At 42.7% G+C, this 22,804-nt stretch overlaps 3 protein-coding genes across 7 annotated transcripts in view; 1 reads left to right on the forward strand and 2 right to left on the reverse strand.

Annotated features, from left to right (window-relative positions):
• The window catches only part of LOC109973971 (uncharacterized protein C3orf20), a 9,017-nt gene extending 1,053 nt beyond the window's left edge, over positions 1 to 7,964 (reverse strand). For 2 of the 5 annotated variants that reach the window (XR_002276906.1, XR_002276907.1), the window contains exons 1-16: positions 7,906 to 7,964; positions 7,647 to 7,712; positions 7,478 to 7,572; positions 6,928 to 7,397; positions 6,056 to 6,155; positions 5,076 to 5,267; positions 4,797 to 4,946; positions 4,574 to 4,691; positions 3,882 to 4,010; positions 3,669 to 3,785; positions 3,033 to 3,183; positions 2,566 to 2,785; positions 1,677 to 2,034; positions 1,256 to 1,363; positions 487 to 629; positions 237 to 351 (exon numbers count right to left, since the gene is read on the reverse strand). Coding sequence is in view for 1 of the 5 variants with exons in the window: in XM_020623908.1 (XP_020479564.1) it covers positions 288 to 351; positions 487 to 629; positions 1,256 to 1,363; positions 1,677 to 2,034; positions 2,566 to 2,785; positions 3,033 to 3,183; positions 3,669 to 3,785; positions 3,882 to 4,010; positions 4,574 to 4,691; positions 4,797 to 4,946; positions 5,076 to 5,267; positions 6,056 to 6,155; positions 6,928 to 7,397; positions 7,478 to 7,572; positions 7,647 to 7,706 (2,475 nt within the window). In the remaining 4 variants the exon portion in view is untranslated. Of the gene's footprint in view, positions 1 to 236; positions 352 to 486; positions 630 to 1,255; positions 1,364 to 1,676; positions 2,035 to 2,565; positions 2,786 to 3,032; positions 3,184 to 3,668; positions 3,786 to 3,881; positions 4,011 to 4,573; positions 4,692 to 4,796; positions 4,947 to 5,075; positions 5,268 to 6,055; positions 6,156 to 6,927; positions 7,398 to 7,477; positions 7,573 to 7,646; positions 7,713 to 7,905 lie in introns of those variants that run through there. The other 3 variants (XR_002276908.1, XM_020623908.1, XR_002276909.1) reach the window with 3 other exon arrangements.
• Positions 7,965 to 8,231: 267 nt separating this feature from the next.
• On the forward strand, positions 8,232 to 14,558 carry LOC109973990 (methionine aminopeptidase 2-like). The gene is made up of 11 exons (XM_020623939.1): positions 8,232 to 8,479; positions 9,207 to 9,320; positions 9,521 to 9,580; positions 10,157 to 10,259; positions 10,572 to 10,733; positions 10,979 to 11,160; positions 11,370 to 11,464; positions 12,396 to 12,492; positions 12,586 to 12,689; positions 13,710 to 13,825; positions 14,027 to 14,558. The coding sequence occupies exons 1-11, from the start codon at positions 8,254 to 8,256 to the stop codon at positions 14,277 to 14,279; spliced, it is 1,512 nt and encodes a 503-aa protein (XP_020479595.1). The 5' UTR covers positions 8,232 to 8,253; the 3' UTR covers positions 14,280 to 14,558.
• Positions 14,559 to 14,734: 176 nt separating this feature from the next.
• Positions 14,735 to 22,443, reverse strand: LOC109973984 (netrin-4-like). The gene is given in 11 exon segments (XM_020623931.1): positions 14,735 to 16,369; positions 16,745 to 16,918; positions 17,044 to 17,112; positions 17,243 to 17,355; positions 17,484 to 17,691; positions 18,369 to 18,461; positions 18,464 to 18,550; positions 18,767 to 18,893; positions 19,733 to 20,005; positions 21,261 to 21,811; positions 22,063 to 22,443. Coding segments are annotated over 11 exon segments (1,938 nt in total). The 5' UTR covers positions 22,163 to 22,443; the 3' UTR covers positions 14,735 to 16,226.
• Between the last annotated feature and the right edge of the window lie 361 nt (positions 22,444 to 22,804).

Consider the following 22,804-nt stretch of genomic DNA (forward strand, 5'->3'; position numbering starts at 1 on the left):
ATGGCTGCCATCGGTTCTGTACTGGAAACAAATTCCTTGTGTGTAACATACTTGGCCAATAAAGGTGATTATTATTATTATGATTTACAAACCACTCTTTTCAGGTTTAATTTAGATTTTACATACCGTCCCAACTTTTTCTGATTTGGACCTGTATCAGGTTATGAGTTTGTTCTATTATATATAGAGAGCAATGAATTAGCAGGATTTTACTTGAAATTCAAATTTAGTCACACCTTTTACTGGCCTTTTGTGCTGAACCTGACAGCGTTACTCATTTCCTCCTGTTATGTAAGTCTTCCATGTTGTGAACTTTGTACATCTAGGTCTGTAAGGGTGCTCACTGTTTCACTGCAAGTAAATGACAAAAAACTATCAAATGGTAAACTTGACTTTTCCTATATAGCTTGTCCTTTAGTAAAGAAACATATTTATTTAAGTTTCTTAAAGTAAATCGTATTCACATTGGGTATGGTGCAGTCGTACCTGAACTTGTAGTCCGGTGGGAGGCCCAGACCTAATCTGTAGTCTCCCCTGCTTCTGGAGATTTGCTTTTGAAGGTCCCTGACTGAGCAGCTGTGATCACTGCATATATAGCCCAGGAACAGCAGCTTCCCTCTGATGTACATCTGTAAACAACAAGAGTTTATAGTATGTGCGGAAATAGCAAAACATATAACACCACATTCACACACAGTGGTTACTTTTCCTGTCATATTTAATAAGGATTTGTCCAAGTATTTTTATATTATGGCTTGCAGCACTCAGTTGATTCCATCTTTTCACGACATAAGCCATATCAGTCATGCAGTTATTTTTAGTTCACAACAGAGGAAGCAACAGTGTGAATAATAAGGGCTGCTCTTACTGAGTTTCTGAGTAAAACATCTGGGCCTTAAGTATTTAGGTGTGAACACTGTGTCATGTCACTATGATTTGAGTAATTTCTTTTTTGATTTATGGACTGTAGCAGGGATTTTCATCTTTTAGCCCAAATTAGTGGAGCAGCTGTCATGTCTTTGGGCTAATAATTAGAGCACATTTTATTCTTAAGAAGTGTCATCCTTCACTGTCTCTTAGCCTACATTAGTAATATAATAAATGTTTCTGTTTCTGTGGGATGACACCTTATTATCACCCTGCTAAACTTCATCTTCTACCAGCTCTTCTCCTTCAGACAAGAGCTGCTGCTGCCGCCTAGTGGCACTGAGCAGAGCATGCAGCTTTTGGCCTAGCCCGCAGCAGGTTTACTGACCAGGATCATCCCGGGAGCAGCATTGTGCCGCTGCTGCAGCAAGTTGCTCTTGACTCCACAGCCGGGCGATATCTCATACCTCACAAGGCGAAATGAATCCATCTGGCACTGGATAAAAAAAAATAACATGTTGCTGAGTTTCCAGAAATATGATGATCACAGTATGATAGGCTGATGACCAAAGGACGTCTTTCACTGACCGTTTGTTCTGTAGTGTATGCAGTGCTGCACTGTCCTTGCAAAATGTGCATTAGTAGCAAGAAAATGCCTGCACATTTATTGTACTTGCTGATTAAACTGAATGTCATTGTATTACAGTGAGGGAACAAACAAGTGATGTACATATTGTGTACCAGAGATGGTAATGTACTTGGCTGGGTATACATATCCACCTGTATGTACTGTAAGTCAGCATTCACACCTGAGTGCAGGGCATGGTTCTGTTCCTGTTCCTCCTTCTGTACAGCATCTCCAGTGGATCCTGGTCAGCTACTCTATGTGTGTTGATGGGTTGGCGCAGCAGAGTCACACACACCACCAGAATTTGTTGACTGTTTGAAGGCTGGCCCATCACAAAGGCATCATACTCCAGGTCCCTCACTACTGGCATCAGAGTAGCGCTGCAGCAACATCGCCTCCGTCCCCCCTCCCCCAGCAGTGCAGCTCTCAGCACCACAGGACACGCTGTGAGAGGGACGGAGGGGGTGAACTTCAGTGGGGCTGGACAGTGGAGAACAGTGGAGGGCTGTGGCTCTGGAGTATCTGGAATAATCACTGACCTGGCAGGGAGGGGGTGATAGTGAAGCTGTCATTGTAAATAAGCCTTTCATCCCTACAGTTTGCTAAGACACAGTTACAGATGGCAACAATTGAAAGGAAAACCCCGAACAAATGAGTGGTCTCTACCAGGATGACAGTGGCCCTATCCACAGGGCACGAGGAGACACTGAATGGTTTTCAGTATGAAAATGAATTATAAGCTATGGCCTTCACAGTCACCAGTTTTCAACCAAGCTGAACACCTATGGCAGATTTTGGAGCACAGTGTTAGACAGTGTCTACACCACCATCATCAAAACATCACATGGGGAATATCATTTGGAAGAATGATGTTCATCCCAGCAGTAGTTTAGAGACTTGTAGAGCCAATGGCAGGTTGCACTGAAGCTGTTCTGGTGGCCCAACACCTTACTAAGACACTTTATGTTGGTTTTGCTTTTAATTTGTCACCCGTCTATGTGAGGTATAAGTCAGAGCTTATGGGATGGCCTACATGGTTCTTGCCCTGTGTGCTGGTGTGAAGTGTGCACCTTGACAGCCTGACAGAGGAGTCAGGAGGGCTCTCTGCTGTTGGTGACAGGTGTCTGTGTAGCTTCTGTAGCTCGTTCCTACCCTCCTCTGACTGGCCTGGTTTGGCATTAGCCCGCTCAGGTGTGCTCAGAGAGGGCAGAGCAGCTGACTGTACCTCTCTTCCCAGCCTGGTCTTTAGTGGGGCATTTGGCAGCCGCTCTGTGTGAGGACACTTGATACCTGAAGGAGAAGAATAGGTCACTCAGACATAAAGCGATACAAAATCTTGATGGAACTCTTCAATAAGAGGGGATACTGTAACCTTTTGCTACATTGAACTATTCTAAACAACCTTTCTAGGTCAGATGTGAATTTTTATTTGCATGACATGCATCCATTTTAACTCATACCCATCCACTGGTGGCACAATTACATATTTCACAAAAGCTAGAAAGGCCATGTTCACAAACTCTAAGCTGGTAGGTACCAGTGGCCACTTGATAATACTCCAGCCAGTCATCCAGGGTGTTTTGTACTCTTTGCTGAAGCCTCTTCAGCACCCTGCCAGCTTGCCCTCCTCTTCTCCACAGTGCTGAAAGGTCACTGGACCCCTCCACCTCTCTGATCATCTGGCGGGCCTTCACAGAGCACACAGATACCTGCTATACATCATGACTCTCATGAAATACTATTATATAGAACAACATAAGGAATTTATCAAGCTGTTCTATACAAAGGGAATCGAAGAATGCCACTGAAAAGCTTGTAGACGTAGAAGACGGTATCAAGGGTATAGAAAACTCCTACCAAAAGAATAGGTACACTTTTATGGTCTACACAATTATGGGGCAATATAGTCAAAATCTTTAGTACCAGTGTTGTGTCACAGTCTGTTTCCCTCTCTATTTGCCCCTTACCTTAACATAAATCTAAATCTATGGCATTTTCTGTGATGCTTAGACTCAACTCAACCTTACCCTGCTGCTAACAGCTATTCCTGCAACACCTAGCCAAAGCCCTAGTGCTAACTGCAGAGTGCAAAAAAGAAGAAGAAGAAAGAAAACACAAGGAACAGATTTCAGCACAAGACTAGCAGTGACTCTCAAACATTACATTGTCTTACAGGTGTTATTGTTGGTGTCTTGCCCTCTAGGTCCACCACAGGGGATTTTGTCTTCCTCACCAGCAGGAGTTCAAGAGCAGCATCAGAGATAAACTTCCCATCAGTCTGCAGACACGGCTGTTAATGCAGAATAGATACTGTTAATTCCCTTTTTTAATCATTAATACATCTGTTCAAGACAATCCTTTGTCTATTAGATTATCATAATCTCACCATTTCCTTTTTTTTTCGGTGAATGTTAGACAGGGCAGAAAGGGGAAGTTGAACACTTTCATCATTGCACCTGAAGCTGAGCATGGCAGAAGTACCACTGAGCAGCCTGACAGCGATCAGCTCTGACACCTGCAGGAGACAGAAAGACACATATACTGATTACTTTAAAATGGAAACCTTCTTGCAAATGGCAAATGTCATACGTTCTGCTCTGCATGAAATATCCCTGATCTAAAACAAGCCAGCCCAGTCACCATAATGAAATGTGAATCTCTTGGTCCTGTCAGAGGCAGTTAGTGTTCATTCCTCAGCAGGTCATTCATCACATCCAGCATCTCCTGCTACAGTATGTTTCCTCTAAATGTGACATTTCTCATATGCACGTCTAATATACATTTCACATGACAGATCCACCTCAGATTTTTAGCCCTTCTCACCAGCTCTGTCACTGAGTACGTCTGTTGTCTGGAAATTTCCTCTGGCCTGATATCCATGCAGCATGAGCTAATGCATGGTAGTTTCAACTATGGCACATTGCCAGTGAGTGAAAGCAAGAGGATATTTGACTCCACAGAGATAGAATTCCTGTCAAATTACAGCTGGTGCTGGGTGTGACCTAATTTGATTATAACACATAGAAGGCGCAGCATTCTAAAAAAGTCACTATTCTAGCACCGTGGCAGCCTCCTAACCTGTATAAGAATCTCCCTCTGTGTATGGGCTGTCTGCCAGCTCCACTCCTTAGTTATGCTCCCCAATCCATCACAAATGAATCCACCATTCTGGTCCCACACTGCTGTAATTGCAGAGCTGGAGGAAATGATAAGGACGTATCATCAGAGAGGTCACACATGCAGAGTGATAGATGATTAAAGATGCACTTTAATTATTCTCACATATCAGAACTGAACTCACCTAAGAGGGTGTGTAACAGCCCCATGCCCAAATGCTGTGATAGTTGCTAGGACAGTGGGACACTTGCTGTCACTGAACACGTTGGTATACAAGCCTCCACAGTGCAGACCTGAGTGGCTTTGGCATACGGCCATGCAACCAGAGCGGTAGCTGAGAGGGCAGGGTCAAAGGTCAGAATTGGACATATTTGGCATATGCTTACACTGCACTTGCTTCTTGGACAACCACTAAAATTATAATAGTTATGAACAGATACTGTATGTTGTGGGAAGAAAATACTATATGAATGAGGAGCCATCGCTGATCCTGTAGTATAGTTTCTGCTGTGCTCGATCCTGCTGCTTCACTTCTGGTATCCTGGGAATCCCATTAACTAAAGTGGTAGGATGGGCCTTTTTTTGTTCTTTTGCATCTCCATAGTGACGGAGTATGAGGGCCGTGTTCTGGTTCTGCTTTGCTGTTTGTGGTTTTCTATGTGAAGATGAAATCATATTTTACTATACATTTTAAAAACTGTCCTCTCAAGCAGATGAATTACTGTATACAGTATAGTAAGCATTTTGAGGAGTTACATAACAAAATAAAACACAATGACCATGTGAAATTCAACTAAATATTTGTTAGTTCTCATGCAGATTCACTTAAATTAGTCCTTAAATTTAAAACAAGACAGTCTAAAGAATCTAAGCTAAATGCTAACGTCCCATGTTAACATGCTGATGTTTAGCAGTTATAATTTTCACCACGTTCACCATGTTAGTTCACTATCTTATATGCAAATTAGCACTAAATACTAAAGTAAGAACAAGTGAGGCAGGTATTTCATCAAAAAGTATCAGACTAAGTACATTTTAGCTAATAAGGGCACAACATAAAAAGTTGATCACCAAAATTATTAGACTTCATCCTGAGTGGGGACATGAATGTTATATCGAATTTTAAGATAATCTAGCCTGCTGTATACAATAGTTGTTGAGACATAATTAATCACAGCCACAAATGCGAACTCCATGGTGGTGTTACAGGAAATATCAGATCACCAGAGTCATTACAATTCATTGTCCAGGATGTGTGAATCTCTATCAAATTCTGGGACAGTCTAGCCAAGGTATTTAAGTCTAGATCTAAGTGGTGGACTGACCAATACGCTAATGTTGCCATCATTAGGAAAATCTGATTATCATATATGAAAATTTGGACTGTAACCACTAAATGACACATAGTACTGAAAAATGCAGCTGTGCAGGTTAACAACGCACTCAGAATTTTGCTCTGCCTGCAGTCGCTCCACCACCCACTGACACAATTGGATCTGCTGAGGCGCATCATAGGAAAGCTGCTCCATCTCAGTGAGCCAACCTGGGAATAAATCACACCCAGCTGAGGCGGCAAAGGCACAACAGGCAGTCAACCCCAGACTCATCAGCCATCACTAACAAAATGCTGCAGCTCCATGCCACATCTGGCTCTTTACAACTGTTGGAGGACATGGCCACTGTGAAGCTGTGAGCTGTTGGGGAGTGAAACTAGTCAATATATCACCATCTGTATAGACAGTAATGGCTATCTATAAGACATGTATTCAGTAACACTGTAACTGATTAACAGATAGCAACAGTCAGTTTAGTTGTCTTTGTTTTTAGCATTTTTTTACTAGCTAAATTTTGTAGTGTAAGAACATCACAGTGATGATGTCCATACATTTATATCTGTAGATCTGCTGATTTACAAAAGGAGAAACAATAATCCATCAAATTAAATCAAGCATGAAATGACATGTTAGGAAGTCACTTTTAAAGTGTATGTCATTTTTTCATAACCCATAGAGTCTGTGGTGGTTAATAAGTTGTTAATACATTACTTGTGGTCCAGATGCTCTTATTAGTGACATATTATTGGCCTTTAGAGCATTATAAAAAATTTTTTTTTTAGCCATAAATAAAGCCACTACTTTCCCCTTACTTACCTTCTATATAGTCGTCTTATAATAAATAAATATTATCATGATAAATTAAAATGAGGAGTTACCCAGTGATAGTTATTAAATACCTAATCAGAATTTGGAGATAATATATATCACAATTTTGACTTACTGGGCTAACTCAAAATGTTGTTTTAAATACTTCATTACCTTTTTTGGAGACTTTGCATTTTTTCACAGGTGGATTTGAGCTAACTCGTGTCTTTCTCTCAGATGGACCGACGTTTCCCACAACACATGATTCGATGCTTCCCGTTTGGTTCGTGTCATTGGAGGACATCGGTCTGTTAATTTGTTCCAGCTCCAAGGAACCTTTTAACTTTCGTTGTTTGTCAGTCTGTTCCGGACTTTTCAAGACCGCCCCTGCAGTCAGATCCTGCCAGGAGTAATTCAAAATATTTACAATCCCGCGTGGAATACGTCTCTTGTCAGTCCACTTATGTTGTGAAAGTAAACCAGCCAGTTCATTTAGTAACCGAGGGGCTGCTCGCTTGTATGCGCCCACCGGATCGTGGTCGCTTATGTTGTGCGCAGCACCCACAGCAGAAGAGGCACCAGGATCCCCACATGGTGCACCTGACAGCCTGCCAGTCAGCTCCTTGTCCTCATTCTTTCCACTACTAGGAGACATGACAACATTTTAGACACATGTATCAGAAGCAAAACTGCCTAATTACGCATAGTAACAAGCCAGGCTAACCTTTTTGCTGCGTCTCCCAAATGTGCCTCCTCGTGTGACACACTACAATGCAAAATGTTTCTGCGCGTCCCTTTAATCCTGCTTCGTCTTGTTGGCTGGAAAGTCAAGTAAACGATCAGTTGCTGTTTCTTTCAAAGTATACAGTCAGCAAAATCAATCATCAGCCCACCTGGTCAAAGAAATACAAAGGCCCAGGTCTGAATTCTGTCTGCCCACCAGAAGAAGTCATTACTTCCTAAAAACAAGCCAAAGGGATTTGTTTTATATGATCCCACTTTCAGAAAATTAAACTAAATACCAACAAACCAATTGAAGTGCATATGGCTGTGTGTGAGACTCGTTGCTTGGATACACACAAATACTGGTGTTACGATCCCATTAAACTGAAAAACCATCTGTTGCAATACAAAGAACAAATCATTACTCACAATAACAGATAAGGCGTCGATTGTTTGGCAATGTGGACACTGGCGAGAAGCGCCGCAGTCGCCTACAGGTGCGCACTGCCAGGTAACCCGAAACTCCGCTGACTGGCTGTTCAGAGAAAGTGATGACTCTGGTATGGTGGGGTGCAGCTTTCACAGGCCAAGTGGACACAGCAAAGCAAGCATTTCAGCAATTGTGTTGCTGTCCCGGTACCATCGGTCCCAAAATGTAATTTTCCTTGGAGAAAAAAAATATGAAAGTTGTTGCCTCTCGGAGCAGAGGTCGTCTTCCTCTACTCGGTGCGAGTTGTTGCACAGACACTATATCCTACTAGGTCATTATTGGCTCAGATGCTTCCAGCACACTTCGCTGCTTTGACCACTGGAGGCTCCCAGCAGCGTATGCGTCACTTCATCTCTCAGCTGCTGGTCATGGCGGAGCTACAGCTACAGCATGAAGTGGAGCCTCAACTTCTTAATGTGGACAGCTTGGATGAGGACAGAGAATATTCAGACGCCTCAGAATCAATAAAGAAAAAGAGAAGAAAGAGGAAAAAGAAAAAGACCATCGCACCAGGTAAGAGGCATCACTTTGCGGTTAGAGAATCGTTGCGAAATACAGTTGCACAAATATGTCTAGTGCCTCTCAGGCATCAAATATGCGTGACAGGGGACTTCTCAACCTGTCAGAGAGTATTCCTATCCAGCTGAGCGCCTGCAGCTGCAAATGAGAGTGCTCATCTGGCAACAGGACATTCTCTGAAAAACAGAATGTAACATCAAAACTGATTGAAAGGTGTGGGTGGAATAAAATATAATTTTTCTCCAAATAAAATATGTTCTATCCTATAAATCCCCTTAACCAGCATGATATTATGTAAAAGAAGTATGTAGAGTTGGTGTGATAAAATGAGAAGCACTCAAAAAAACAGCAATAACATGATAACTGCAGCCTTACTGTCTCATGCTGCCTGAGTTGCTGAACCTGCCCTAAGTCAAGTGTTGCCCACACAGCGCTAGATTTGAAGAGATACATGTCATAATGCTGCAGGGATCTCTACCTTTGCCCTTGAGGATATTGACTCCTAGAAAGGGTTTATGCACAGACTCTGCCAAGTTTTGTGAATGCACTTTTTTGAAATCACTTATTACTTACTCTCTCTCTCTCTCTCGCTCTCTCTCTCTCTCTGTGTGTGTGTGTGTGTGTTTGTATCTGTTTGTGTCTGTGCACGGCCATGCACACCGCCGGCGTTCACATGTGTGCTCGCGCGCACATGCATGCACGAGGGCATGTGACTTTGCAGCAGGGACAAATGAGGCTGAGGGGGAAGGAGAAGCCGGAGGTGTTGGTGATGTGACAAAACAGTTGGAGCTGCAAACACTGGAGGACAAAGAGAGGGAGGAGGATGGAGAAGAAGGTAACTGCTTACCATCATCATCCTCATCTGCAGTGGTGAATGTGCTAAACTTTAAGTCACTGAAAGTCCACTGTGAAATTCAGCTGCTCATATCTGCAGTGTGATAATGATTCTCAGTGGCTCAGTGGGAATTTTGCTCAAGCCCCTGTCGATATTTCTCACTGTACAAACTGTACTGAGACTAATGATGCTTTCAACAGATGGGGGTGAGGGAGAAAACTCAACTGGAAAGAAGAAGAAGAAGAAAAAGAGCAAAGGATGTAAGCAGTTTTTTCTTTGTGTGTAAAAATTAATTTGATTGAGAATTAAAATTGTAATGAATTCACATCACAGTGGAAGAATATATAGTGTGAAAAAAATATATACTGTCACAGGTATACAACAGAAGCACATCAGATTTTCTAGACTACACTCCGTTGTAAAACCCTACAGCAAAAGCTTTCCAAAACAGGTGCACAAAAGCAGTTTGACTTGGTTAATTAGTGTCATGAGGATTACACAGTGTAGGACTAACACAGGAGGTGTAGGACAAAATGCATCAGCACCTTGAATGTTACAGTGTGGAGGGAGTGAACCGGAAGAAGGCAGTCCAAAAACAGTATGCTACATAACTACAATGAGTGTTTTCATATTGCCACATACTAGCAATAAAATTCAGTCAGTGATTTCTTTTACTCTAGGGCGATGCATTTACATGTAATTAGACCTGTTAGTCACAAACTGTACCATTAATTATTCTTTAGCTAAGTTCAAAAAAAGGGTGTCATGAAATGGGGAAGATAAGTCACGTTTTCTTTTATCTGTCCTGCTTCTCCTTTTCGCTATCTGGGCCACAGTGAGGGGACAGACTGACCCTCCCTCAGTCCCAATTTGTGAGCTGTATCCCAATGGGGACTTTCCAAAGGGAGAGGAGTGTGAATATCCCCCATCAAAAGACGGGTTTGTGACCTCCACATCGTCCCTCACACTTAGCAGTACTGTGCAACATGCCAAGTTTTTTTTAGGTCTCTCTGCTTTGCACATATTCATATTAGACAACAGACTGAGGTGCAATGTTTTATGTGTTTTCATTTCCCATTCAGGTGTAAATAAATGAATTCTGTCGTATTTGTCCTCAGTTGAAAAGTGTCAACATCGCTTGCACCTGTGTAGAGTCTCTAAAGGAGTGTGTCATATCCTCAGAAATAGTTGCATGATGAGAGAATACTGAAAACCTCCTCTCTGTGGTGCACCTGTCTACTTCCCCCCCAGGCGCAGTGCAGCATGGCGGGCCACCAATGAAGAGAAGAGGGCGCTGGACAGGGCCAATGAGGAGATGTGGAGTGATTTCAGGCAGGCAGCCGAGGCTCACCGACAGGTCCGCTCTTACGTAAGGAGTTGGATCAAAACAGGAATGACCATGATTGACATCTGGTGAGGAATGCACTGCAGTGATTGTCTTTGAGCCCCTTTTCTGGGACTTAAACCTTGGCTGCTTGAGCTGATTCTGGGCTGATATTGCTATGGCTTCACAAGAAACTAGTTTAAAATGACCAAAAAAAGCAGGGAAAATGCTTTGTGGATTCGGCCTCTTCTGGATGCTTTGCTGTCTGTCCTGACAACAGTCTCATGGTTCCAATCATTCACTGTCGCTTTGTGCTGCTTTCTCTTTCTCACAGTGAGAAGCTAGAGGACTGCTCCAGGAAGCTCATCAAAGAAAATGGGTTGAAGGCAGGCCTGGCCTTCCCCACTGGCTGCTCCATCAACCACTGTGCTGCCCACTACACCCCAAACGCAGGAGACCCAACCGTGCTGCACTACGACGACGTCTGCAAAATTGATTTTGGAACTCACATTAACGGTTAGAGCTCGCGAATAACTTTTTAAATGCTTTTGGAGTTATGTTGTGCCATACTCTTGGCATTTATTATGATATAATAAAACAATTACAATATCATTTCTCCTGGTTCACAAAAACTGTTCTCATAAGTTGATTAACTTTTTCTACCTTAACACATGCTGAATATTTCTGCAACACAATCGCTTGATAGCAGATGTTTGGTTTTTCAGGTCGAATAATAGACTGTGCCTTCACCGTCACTTTCAATCCAAAGTATGACAGGCTGCTGGAGGCTGTGAGAGACGCAACAGACACCGGCATCAGGGTAACACAGCTCTTCCTCCTGTGGATGATGATTCTGCTGGTTGAACTTTACACTAAGATAAACCAAATCTTGAATCATCATACCAGTATTCAGAACACATCTCCTATTTATAGTGCCTTACAATTAAACTCACACAGTCACACACTGTTGACCTTCCCAGGATTAACTTGGGGTTAAGTTCAGTGTCTTGCTCAAGGACACTTTGACATGTGGACTGGAGAAGCCAGGAATCAAACCGCAAAGCTTCCGGTTTGGACTCAACCTGCTCTACCTCCTGCCCACCCTCCTAAACAGGAAAACAAGCAGTCAGCACAGCACTTCATCACAAACAGTCTAATATACAGTATATATATATATATGAGGATATTTATTTATTTATTATACTGAATATTAAAAACCTGTAGAAAACGTTCATGTGTTTCCTGTTTGAACTGAAGTGCTGTGCTGATCCTGTTTAGAGTGACACGAGGCAGCACTAACCAATGTTATTAGTTCTACCTGTACTGATCGCACTGGGTGGGTAACTCCATGCCAAAATGTCTGTTCTCTATCAGCCATGCCATTTTTAAGATTAAGAATAAAACTTAAATCTGAGGCATCTTTCAGAGTGTGAAGGCCCAATATCACAAATTTGCTTCACAATGCTTTACAATCTGTAGGGTCATTACAAAGTCAATAATAATTCATAAAAGTAGTACAGATTCACATATATCTACAGTTATTCAGGAGCTGCTCTCCATTTATTAGCAGTTATTTCCTGATTTACTCCTTACTGTTCCCATTCAGGAGTTTGTGTACTTTACTAGGAAGTGTGTCAGCACTGCTGAACACATTGGAAAAGGGGGTGGCAAATATTCCTTACCATCAAGGCTGTCTGGGTGTGAGGAATGTAATATTTACTGTCGTCAGTGTAACCACCTCTCCATACCAGTGTGCAGGAATTGATGTGCGCCTGTGTGATGTTGGTGAGACCATCCAGGAGGTCATGGAGTCTTATGAAGTGGAAATAGATGGGAAGACATATCAAGGTAATATGAGGTCATTTATCACCTTTTCCTCATGCACAGCTTCAGTGTGGATGATTATTAAAGCAGGTTCTCTGGGTGGCGTTCTCTTTATAGTGAAGCCAATCAGGAATCTGAATGGCCATTCTATTGGACAGTACAGGATACACTCAGGGAAGACAGTTCCTATTGTTAAAGGTGGAGAAGCCACAAGAATGGAGGTTTGTACACCAGTGTGCACAGCATACTCTGTTCAAGTTCACACAGTTAATGAAACTATACATTTGGGTGTGACTATATTTAAGTGTACAAAACAGGACTGAAGCCTTTTTACTGCAGTGTGTGAAATTAAACCTTTCTTAGCCACTTGGCTTTGCATATAAATCCTTTCTTAATTTTTAAGCGTAATCAGACAAACATGAGGCTTGTTAGGGTTACAGTGCGGCGTGGACAAGCTTTTTTAGTCACCCTCAAATTAGACTTTTAAGGGAATTACTAGCTGCATAGAACAACAACTTGTTCAAACTCCAGTTCCTCATTTCACCGTAAGACCACTGAAATGTGAGCATCCGGAGTTCATTAACAGGGGAAGGAGAAACATGGCTTTGCACTATATTACATTTCCCAGGACTGCACTGAGATCCATAGCTGCAGTCCATCACTGTTTTTGGACAGAACTGAGCATTTTAATTGAGTTACTGCCTCAAACCAGTTATCTGTGGTTCCAGGACCGTGTGGGTGGGGCTTGCTACTGATGTGTCAGCTTTGTGTGTTGGTGTAACAGGGCTATAGGCTCTTTGTGACCAGAGAGTGCACGGCCAGAGTGGCAGCTGGGTGTGCCACAGGGCCGCTAGCACTTTGACTGATTATCAGCGCAGTGAGAGAGGGTGTCACAGCATTATCAGCCAATAACACACAGACTCCAACAACATAACACACACTGATAGAGACACAAAATGCCAATACAACCTGGCAAGTCAAACTCAAAGGAGACACAGCTCTAGAAAGTGTACTACTGTCCTTAATGGCCTGCCTGTCAGCTACTGACAACTTGAGGTTTTGTTAAATTCATTTTCTGTCCCCTGCGGAGCTGTTTTTGTCCTTTTCAGTAAAATCAAACTCATTCAGCCTTATATAAAGTAAACTGTAGTTAGACAGGTCACAGGACTTTCACAGCAATCTTACATTTTATGTCAGAAACAAAATGAAGTGGTGTGTTTGTATTTTGTGTTGCCTCTCAGGAAGGTGAAGTGTATGCCATTGAGACATTTGGCAGCACAGGAAGAGGTGCAGTCCATGATGACATGGAGTGTTCACATTACATGAAAAACTTCAGTGTTGGACACGTGCCAATAAGGTTGCTGTTTTCATCTCATTCCTGTGCTGAAATTCAGAATATTGATTTGGAAAATGATCTGCTCTTTATACTGTCTTCTAAGCCATCGTTCTGACTAAAGATACTATGAATAAGGCATCATGTCTGCATGTTACTTTACACCTATAGATCCAACCTCTAGTTTGTCATGTTTGTCTCACCTTGACTCTGTCACTGCTGCAGACTCCCCAGGGCTAAACACCTGCTGAATGTGATAAATGAGAACTTTGGTACCTTGGCATTCTGCCGCCGCTGGCTGGACCGTCTGGGCGAGAGCAAGTACCTAATGGCTTTGAAGAACCTGTGTGACCTTGGCATCATAGACCCATACCCGCCACTCTGCGACATCAAGGGCAGCTACACTGCTCAGTACGAGCACACCATACTACTCAGGCCCAACTGCAAGGAGGTAGTGAGCCGGGGAGATGACTACTAAGCATGCGCCAAAACTCAAGGCAAACCAGGAGAAGCATGGCAGCTCAAAGACAATAAATCTCTTCAGACTGATAGAAAATATGCAGTAATCTGATTTAAATTCCCACTGCTTGGGTACCATTAGGTAATTGTTTTAGCAAATGCAAAATACATGTGTCATGGTACTATTAAACCAATAAGCAAAGGGCATATCTTTATAAAATAGTGTCATTATTTTAGTTATATTTTATGAGCTGGTTTTAAGAAATATGCAAAAGAAATATATGCAAGAGAATCATGCAAAAAAGGTTTTGATGAACAACTCTCCTAAAAATGCCACGCTTCATTATCTTTGTGTGGAAAAAATAACTGCTATGAAAATGTATATTTCTATTTTTTCTTTAGAAATAAATTGCTATAAATCTTGTGCTGAGTACTGTGTACAAATTTATAAAGGCGACAGAGTTCAACATAATCAGTTCCATTACCAATATATGCTGAGATAAGTGTATTTCTCTCTTTTAACCAAAGGAGGGCAGTACTAAGACATGGGTTAAACATCAGTCAGCCACCTCTGCTAGTGAAGATGTTACATATAATACTGTATGGGTGAAATATAAAACTAAGGGAATGACAAATGCTTCCAAGAAGCACTTAGAAGGAGTACAGTCACATGTAGTTTATGTAGTTTAGATGAGAAAAACAACAAAGACAAAAACAACAATACAAATGTGACACTGATGGCAGAGAACATTCCTACACTCTAAATCACCAGTTTGTCCTTTACAAGGAAATTTCCAGCCTGTTTTTTCATGTTTATGGTAAAGTCTTTGGGGCAAGGACGCGGGCAGTGATTTCATGGCTGAGGAATGCATCATGTCGCCTCACGCTGTTTTGTCCTTCTCCTTGGATACAGCAAATCAAGCCTATTCTTAACTGGGCTCAAACTGGCCTGTGGACTCAATGAGTACGCAGGCTTTTAATATATATTTATTTTAGGGACGCAGGAGTCACAGGCCAAAAGGAGAAACATGCTAATAGAGTGTGTGCTCTGTTTCTCACAAACAAGACGTACACACTGGCTTCCACAGTGTCCGGTTCAGAGAGGCTTTCTCAAATAAATCCTCATCATATGCAAGCAGATCTTATGAGGGCAGCAGAAAATCCTGACAGAACTGAGTATGACTAAAGCACCTGACATCAATACACTGTTGTAACTAAACCAGCTGTAAGAGCAGACTCAGTCCTGAGCGTTTTAACTGGTTGCATGTACTGCAAACCAGAGAGGAGCGGAGTGTGTTTTTCTCCTGACAGACAGCAGGTGGGCGAGCGTCAGCACAGCAGAACTGTTCAGATTAAGCTGCTTGATTCCTTAAATATTTTTTTTCATCCTCTCTCATCCTCCAGGAGTTACTTGTTCTGACCTGCATACTTCCAGACTCCCTGCCAAGGACATCAAGCATATGCACACATCCACGCTCACACAGTCTGATGTTGACTCATTCATGGTTTATCACCAGTTTCTGTGAGACAAGGTTGATTCAGTCTCCACCTTGGCAATGTCTGAAAATAAAAAGCTCTCAATGAAACAGATAGAGCCAGACAACTCTGACAGCAGCCTCAGCCAGGAAATAAAGTATGATAGAGTATTTAACATTAACTTCCTAGAGATTTATAATAATCTGGAAAGAATTATGAGCTGAGGTACAGATACCACATCTGGATGAAAGGTTTGTAGGTTGCTTTCTTCTTTGTGATCCTTAATCGACTGTAGTCTGGCAAGGTACCTGCTTACTTACCTATGACCATGGACCATGGACTCCACTTTGTTTCGTTGCTTTTACTTTAGTGTCCAAGCAATGCCTTATTCAATATGTTCATCTTACTCATTATTTCACTCATTCAACACATTATGTCACAGCTGATCTTCCTCTCGTCATCCTTTTGTCCACTGCAGTTCAACGTTGCCCTACCACAGGCTGCAAACTTTTCTAAGGATGTGGAGGAGTTTGCGTCCCAGGCCTGACTTCCACGGTTTAACAAGGCTCTTGGTGTTGACCGTCATTCGGCCAGTCCTCCAGTCTTCATGACCGGCCACGACATATTCAGATCCTGGAGAGAAGAGCATCGGTCACTAACATATACAGACCAAGAGAAAAATCACAGTGGGAAGCAGTTTATGTAAAAAAAAAGAGAGCTACTGTTATATAACTAGAATTAACTGTGCTGCTATGGCTGGCTTGGATGAATGTTGCCAGAAATGATTATTATGAAATAGTCTTATAACAGAAGGGTGGTTCTAATCTACATAAATGTCCAGTCTAGATGAGTGATGTCAAGACACTGGCACCCACTCAAAATCACAGTGAGTGACAAAGAGCTTCTATTCAGCACAAAGCTGGCAGACTGTTCACCCAAGAGTTGACTAATCATAAGCTTGAGCATAGTAAGCAATAAGGGTTCTCATTAAAACTGGCTGTAGCTGACCTGGGTTGAGGATGGGACAGGTGCATCCTTGGATGGTCCAGGACTCTGGGTACAGGGTGATGTTTCCACTCTGGATCTTCATCTGAGGGTTCTGGTACAAGACCTTCTTGACCTTGACCTCCACCTCTGCATGGGAACCTTTATCGTGAGCTGACATCACCTTCACCACCAGCACTGCCAAGGCAATACAGTCATTTAACAAAGTGGTTTTATGGAAAAACAGCCTTACAACTACTAACTTTTCCACTTCTCAAACGTTTAGACTTAGACGCTTTTCATAACACATCTCTGTTGCTTACCGTAGTCATACTCTGCACCACAGAAGAGTTTAGGACTGTCAAGACTAACTTCTACGCATTCACATTCCTCTGGAAGAGTGAAACATGGTCAGTAAGACTCATATAAACCATTTCATCACAATGTCTAGATTTCAAGATCAAAACAGCTGGTTTATTTATGTGGATTGATGAGGTAGGTATGATATGACCTGTGACTCACCAGAGTGGTGCAGTGCAGAGAAAAGCTCCTCTACCTTGGAGAGGGTGGTCTCACTGTTAGTGCTGCTATGTCCCATTTGGCCAGTGCCTGTATAGAAGGCCTCCACGTCTGAGCTGTGCCACAGAGGTAAAACCAGCCAGAGATAATGTTAATAATCCAGAATGCTCTCTACCTTGACACACTACATCGTTTTATCCTGTTTTATATTTGCTCATTCATATGACTAAGTCTTGGCTCTCACCCAGAAATGCAATCGCCAGTATATGGGTCACAGTCCCCTGTACAGTCACATGGACGGCAGCCGTATTCATGAAGCCCCCAGTATCCCATCATGCAGCTGTCACAGTGGGGACCTCTGACACCAGGTTTACAAGTGCACTCCCCACCTCTAGGGTTACAAATTGTGGTGCCACCCGAGAGGACAGAGCCTACAGGGTGGCAGGAACAGGCTGCAGAGGAGAGAGGTGACGGAACAAGAGGGCTTCATGTTAACACCTCTGTTTGTAAGTCCTTCTCAGGCACAGACCTAGAAGCACTCAGTGGCATGCACTAGTACATAAAGGACAAACACACTTGTAGAAGCAAAAACAAATGTATTTAGTGCACACACAGTGACCTCCCATGGCAATATAAAAGTTACATGCATTTTATCATCCTCTTGTAATGAGCTGAGAGTATGTACTCAATATGCTTTAAGCAGCTGCACCAGAACAGTAAATCATTCCCTCTCTATGCTGTCACACTTGCAGCCTAGGGAAAAGGGCAAGAATGGGAAAAATGTGCTCTTATGGACCACAGGAAATTCCTCCATTGTTTGCAATTACAGTCACATTCCAAAACAGTATGGCCTCCATCATTTCTGCTAAGGAGTGGACTGGGGTCATCTTACTGTCTCATCACTGGCAAGGCAGTAACTTAGAAAGATGCTGTGGGGAAATACCATTATAAAATAGATCAATCTGCTTTAATCTGGATGGTCAAACAAAAAGTCAAATTTCCATTACTGGCCTCTAAATATCAAAGGCTCCCCCCTGTTAAGCGGAATTGTCAGATGGCGTTCATCTGGGTTATGGTTTAAAGAAATAACAAGCCACACCCTGAGGAAAAACAGAACAAACGGGCCTACGTTTGCAGGAGGCAGGTGCAGTTCTTGGACGACTGGGGTCTCTGAAGAAGCCCTTCTTGCAGTTCTGGCAGTGACGGCCCTCTGTGTTGTGTCATCACACACGCCGCCACTCTGCTTGCTGCTTGCCAGCCACAATCCACGACTGAAGTGACAGCTCTTAGCATGACCGTTACACTTACACTCTGTGTTCAGATGGACATATACAACCAAAAAAAAATGTTGTGAGATCAGCTCATCTTTCAAAACCTAATGCTAACAGTGGCCACTCATAGAGTAACTGACACAGAAAGAGGAAGAGAGAGGATGCTTTAAAAGGTTACATGTGATTTATGATGCCAATATCATTTTCTAAACATCGTGTCCTGCTCTGCATTTGACACTCTTGCCCCATCACTCACTCTGGCACTCATGAGGAGTCCCTGAGATGCCGTTGGCAGCCTGCCAGGGTCGGTCATTGTAGAGAGGTGCGCAGTGCTCACAGTGGTCACCGGCCGTGTTGTGTCTGCAGACACACTTGCCATGGACCTGCCAGGCAAACACAACAGACAGAAAATGAACCCTTACTTATGGTATTTATTGTAGTTGATGCATCTTTGAATTCTTTACAAATATTACAGTTAATGTTTTGGAGAGGTCTATCACTCAGGGCAGAGTGGGTGGCCAACCGCACCTGTTATCTTAGCATCCTATTGGTGTGACAATTTTTAAACATTTTGGCAAAGATCTGACTGGGACTGAAACATTCTTTAAAGCTGTAGTTTGACATCAGAGTGCAAGTGTACACTTTGCATTGATGCTGATTTCAAATTGCACCTACATGTTAAGTGTGTATAATGATGCTCCTTCTTAAGTATTGCAACATACCATGCAGAGGGTGTAAACAACCACAGTGTTTACATGCTGTGCAGTTTATTGCTGCTTGTGTAACTAGTTTACATCCATTTAGGCCATGCTGGAATTAAACTAGTGCTTATATTCTCCATTTACAGTAAAGAGAACAACATGACAGAGACTATGGGGTGTTAAAGCGTTAGACTGGATACCATAATTAAGGTTCCCACATCCTTTAATCCTTGTAATGATAGGTAAAGTTGTAGATTAAGATCCAGCCTTCAGCTTCAGCAACACAGACCAGCACATGACTGAGTAACAAGGGAGTGGTGGGAACAGAACCTCATCTACTCCCAGTCTCACCACATCAACAAAAATGGAGACAAGCAGAAAGTGTTGACAGACCCCAACAAGACACAACATCTGAGCAAGTATTCACAACAGAACAAGCTGCAAGAGCTTTTGTTTTGGTGGAGTGTTAGGTATCTGCAAGCTGTATGTTCACAAAGTCCAGCTCAGAATTGTTCACCCACCATGTTACTGGTCTTCTGTTGGCTGGATTGGTAGCCCCTGGCTGGAACACAGTGGTCAGCATGTCCATTGCAAAGGCAGCTGCCTTTGACAATAAAATCATATATGGCATAATGATCTGTGGGAAGGACAGTAGCACCAGGGTGTTTGGCCTTGCAGGGACATGGCTGGTGCTGCAGCAGATGGACTCTCAGGTTGGTAATCATGAGCTGGTCCTGAGCAGTTGGTCCATAGGGATCCACTGAAAGCCAGGGAGACAAGGCTCGATAGATCACCTGGAAGTTAATGCACAGAAGCAGAAAAACTTTGTTATCCCATTTGTAAACGCCTCTCTAAGAGATAAATATTTATCTTAGAGACACTGACAGACCATGAAGAAAACATAAATTATGCTAGTTCCTGTTTTTTCTTGGTCTGCCAGATAAAAACAGCCACCTGGTTCACCTGTCATGTTTGCCAAATATCTGCTATTCTAGGAAAATCAAACTAAAATAAAAACAAGATGGTCACTTCATTGTGCGTGCAGGGGTTTTTTTTTATGTTGCTGTTACAGATACATCCTCTCTGTCTGTCTAAGAAAATGTATACCGATATAAAAAATAAAATGACATGGTCAAGTTGTCCTAATAACATCACAAGTGAAAACCATCAAACATACATTAAGGTGTTTAAGGATTTTTATTGATGCAGGAAGCATGAGATAGTAAGTTCTGGACCAAAACACATATAAATCTGGACAAACGTTAAACTCATTTAGTTTTATTCAATAGTTCTGTGTATCACTGCGGGGAGAAGTCAGGAACTATAGTATTTTTAAACCTTGCATTTAACTGAAGGTGTTAAATCAAATTTAATGCGTTTCAAACCTATTACTGGCCGTCTCCATGCATTATTCATGTTACTGTACACAAAGTAGATGTGATGCTGTACCATAATTAATATATTTTGTCTATGACACCATATTTTTTGCACGTACAATAGAGGTGTCAGCGACATGAGGATATGCTGTAAAATAACTGCAGTTGACAAAGAACATGATTCTCATTTGTATTAAGAAAAACAAAATCACTTGTGCTGACTGTATGCAGCTCACTACTGCAAACAAAGAGCTTAGTGTCATCTCATTGCTGAAACCCTTATTTTAACCCAACCTTTTGGGAATGCCTATGAATGTTGCACAACACAGGCACTAATTATAATGGGTGAGGGCCCTACACACCAGAGCTGACATTCATAGTACTGTGCACCATACACATACTTGCTGCAAATATACTGCAATTATGAGATCAGTCAAAACCTCCCAACATGGGGCACTTTGGAGCTAAACACATTTTTGCTGGCCAGTGAGTCTTCATCTCTTACCATTGTGATTGAATGGTCTGCTCACAATTACTTTCAAAATAACATATTTAGTTATTAGCTGCTTTCTATCGTCATTTATCTGCAAACCTCCAACTGCCCTTCGGTGCCACATTGTCAGAACCACATGCCACAAGATGTAACATTTCCTAGACCGGCCGCTGTACTCACCTCTCCTCTAGTACAAGGAAAGGCTCCTGAATACTTGGAGGTGCAACTTGCCCCGCTCTCCGTGACTGGTGACCCTTCTACCAAACCAAACACCTTCTCGCAGTCACCGGCAAAATATCTGAGGGTCTTCCATGTGCGCCCATGATCCTGGGAGCGCTCCAGCATCATGGCAGCAGGCCGGGGAGAGCGGAACACCAAGATGAGATGGGTGAAGAGGAACTCAGTCTCCAGGTCCAGCTGAAGTGTCTCCTCTTTCACCCCCTCCGCAGACTGCCACCAGGTGTAAGGGTAGCGGAAAGAAGAGTCGCTCATGGAAGAGGGGGGGTGCGCCTGGCTGGGAATGGCAGCGCTGCACTTGCTGCACTTAGCCGCGGAACAGGACTCCTTGCTGCGGGGAGCAGCCGTCTGTTTATAGAAACAGTACGGCTCCGACGAGTTAGAGCCGCAGACCGACTGGGTGCTCAGCACTCTGCCCCGGACCAAGTTTCCCATGCGGGGGTTGCAGGCTCTGCCGGAGCAGCCGCTCTCCACAGATGGACTTTGAAGCGTTTCTGGTAAGAAAGGGTGCGTTTATTTAGTACAAGCTGCGTAAAAGTGAGGGAAGAATTACAGATGTAACTCGATTCGGTTACTGCAAAGGTTTCAGGTTCGATTTCGCCTTCCCAACTCCCTTTCTTGAAATGTGTGCACTTGTGATGTTGTGAAGCACATGGGTTCCCAAAACACCCAAAACACCACGTGAACTGTTGTTTCATTCATAAAGAGCTGCGTAAACGTTTCAGTCACACGAGTTCAAACTCACCGGCTGCTTGAGGAGAGGATGCGCACAGCGGGATCATGACAAACAACGTCCACAGTCTCATTCTGAAGGAGTTGCGTTTCTTCATAAAGTCACTCATCATACTCGAGAAAAGCGCCTTCAACAGCTTGATCCAAGGATTTTCAGTCGTAATCCAACATGTTCCTTTCTAAAATGAAATAAGCTGCCAACAAACTGTTATGACGCAGTAATAAAGAAACGCAACAGACTGAACGTAAAAAGATTTTGTCTGTCATGGTGTAGAAATGCCCCGTTAGACTTCATTTGTATTACCTGAGAGCGCTGCAGTCATTGTGCTGAAATGATTACATCTCACGCGCTTTGGGTTGGGTATTGCTGCGGAGAGTCCTTTGACAGTTGGGAATATGAAGAAGTTAGCACCGCTCTCTTCTGGTCTTTTCCCAGACCCCTCCCACTCTGATTCCTACAATCAGACTGTTTATAAAATGGAGAAACAATATCAAGCTAGTCTCTGGAAGACTTTTGGCAATTTTGTCATTATCTTTATATAATTTTACCGTTTATGAACAATCCTTTACTTTTCCCTTGGGTTTTTTTTTGTTGTTGTTGTTATCCTCAAAACCAAGAAATGCACCTTTTGCCTTTTAGCAGCATTAATATTTTTTCACTGCATTCCTTAGTAATCATCCATAATAGAAGAAACTATTTGGTGTAAAAAATCACCAGTCTAAAACAATAGCTTACCTCCTCAAACCAACCTACA

The sequence above is a fragment of the Monopterus albus genome, unplaced genomic scaffold, assembly GCF_001952655.1.
Source record: "Monopterus albus unplaced genomic scaffold, M_albus_1.0 scaffold7.1, whole genome shotgun sequence".
Taxonomy (NCBI): domain Eukaryota; kingdom Metazoa; phylum Chordata; class Actinopteri; order Synbranchiformes; family Synbranchidae; genus Monopterus; species Monopterus albus.

Excerpts from the sequence above, each read along its gene's own strand:
- LOC109973990 (XM_020623939.1), top strand. The coding sequence starts at position 8,254 with ATGCTTCCAGCACACTTCGCTGCTTTGACCACTGGAGGCTCCCAGCAG. Across the intron at positions 8,480-9,206 it reads GAAAAAGACCATCGCACCAG|CAGGGACAAATGAGGCTGAG; the intron begins GTAAGAGGCATC and ends GTGACTTTGCAG. Across the intron at positions 10,260-10,571 it reads TATCCCCCATCAAAAGACGG|GCGCAGTGCAGCATGGCGGG; the intron begins GTTTGTGACCTC and ends CTTCCCCCCCAG.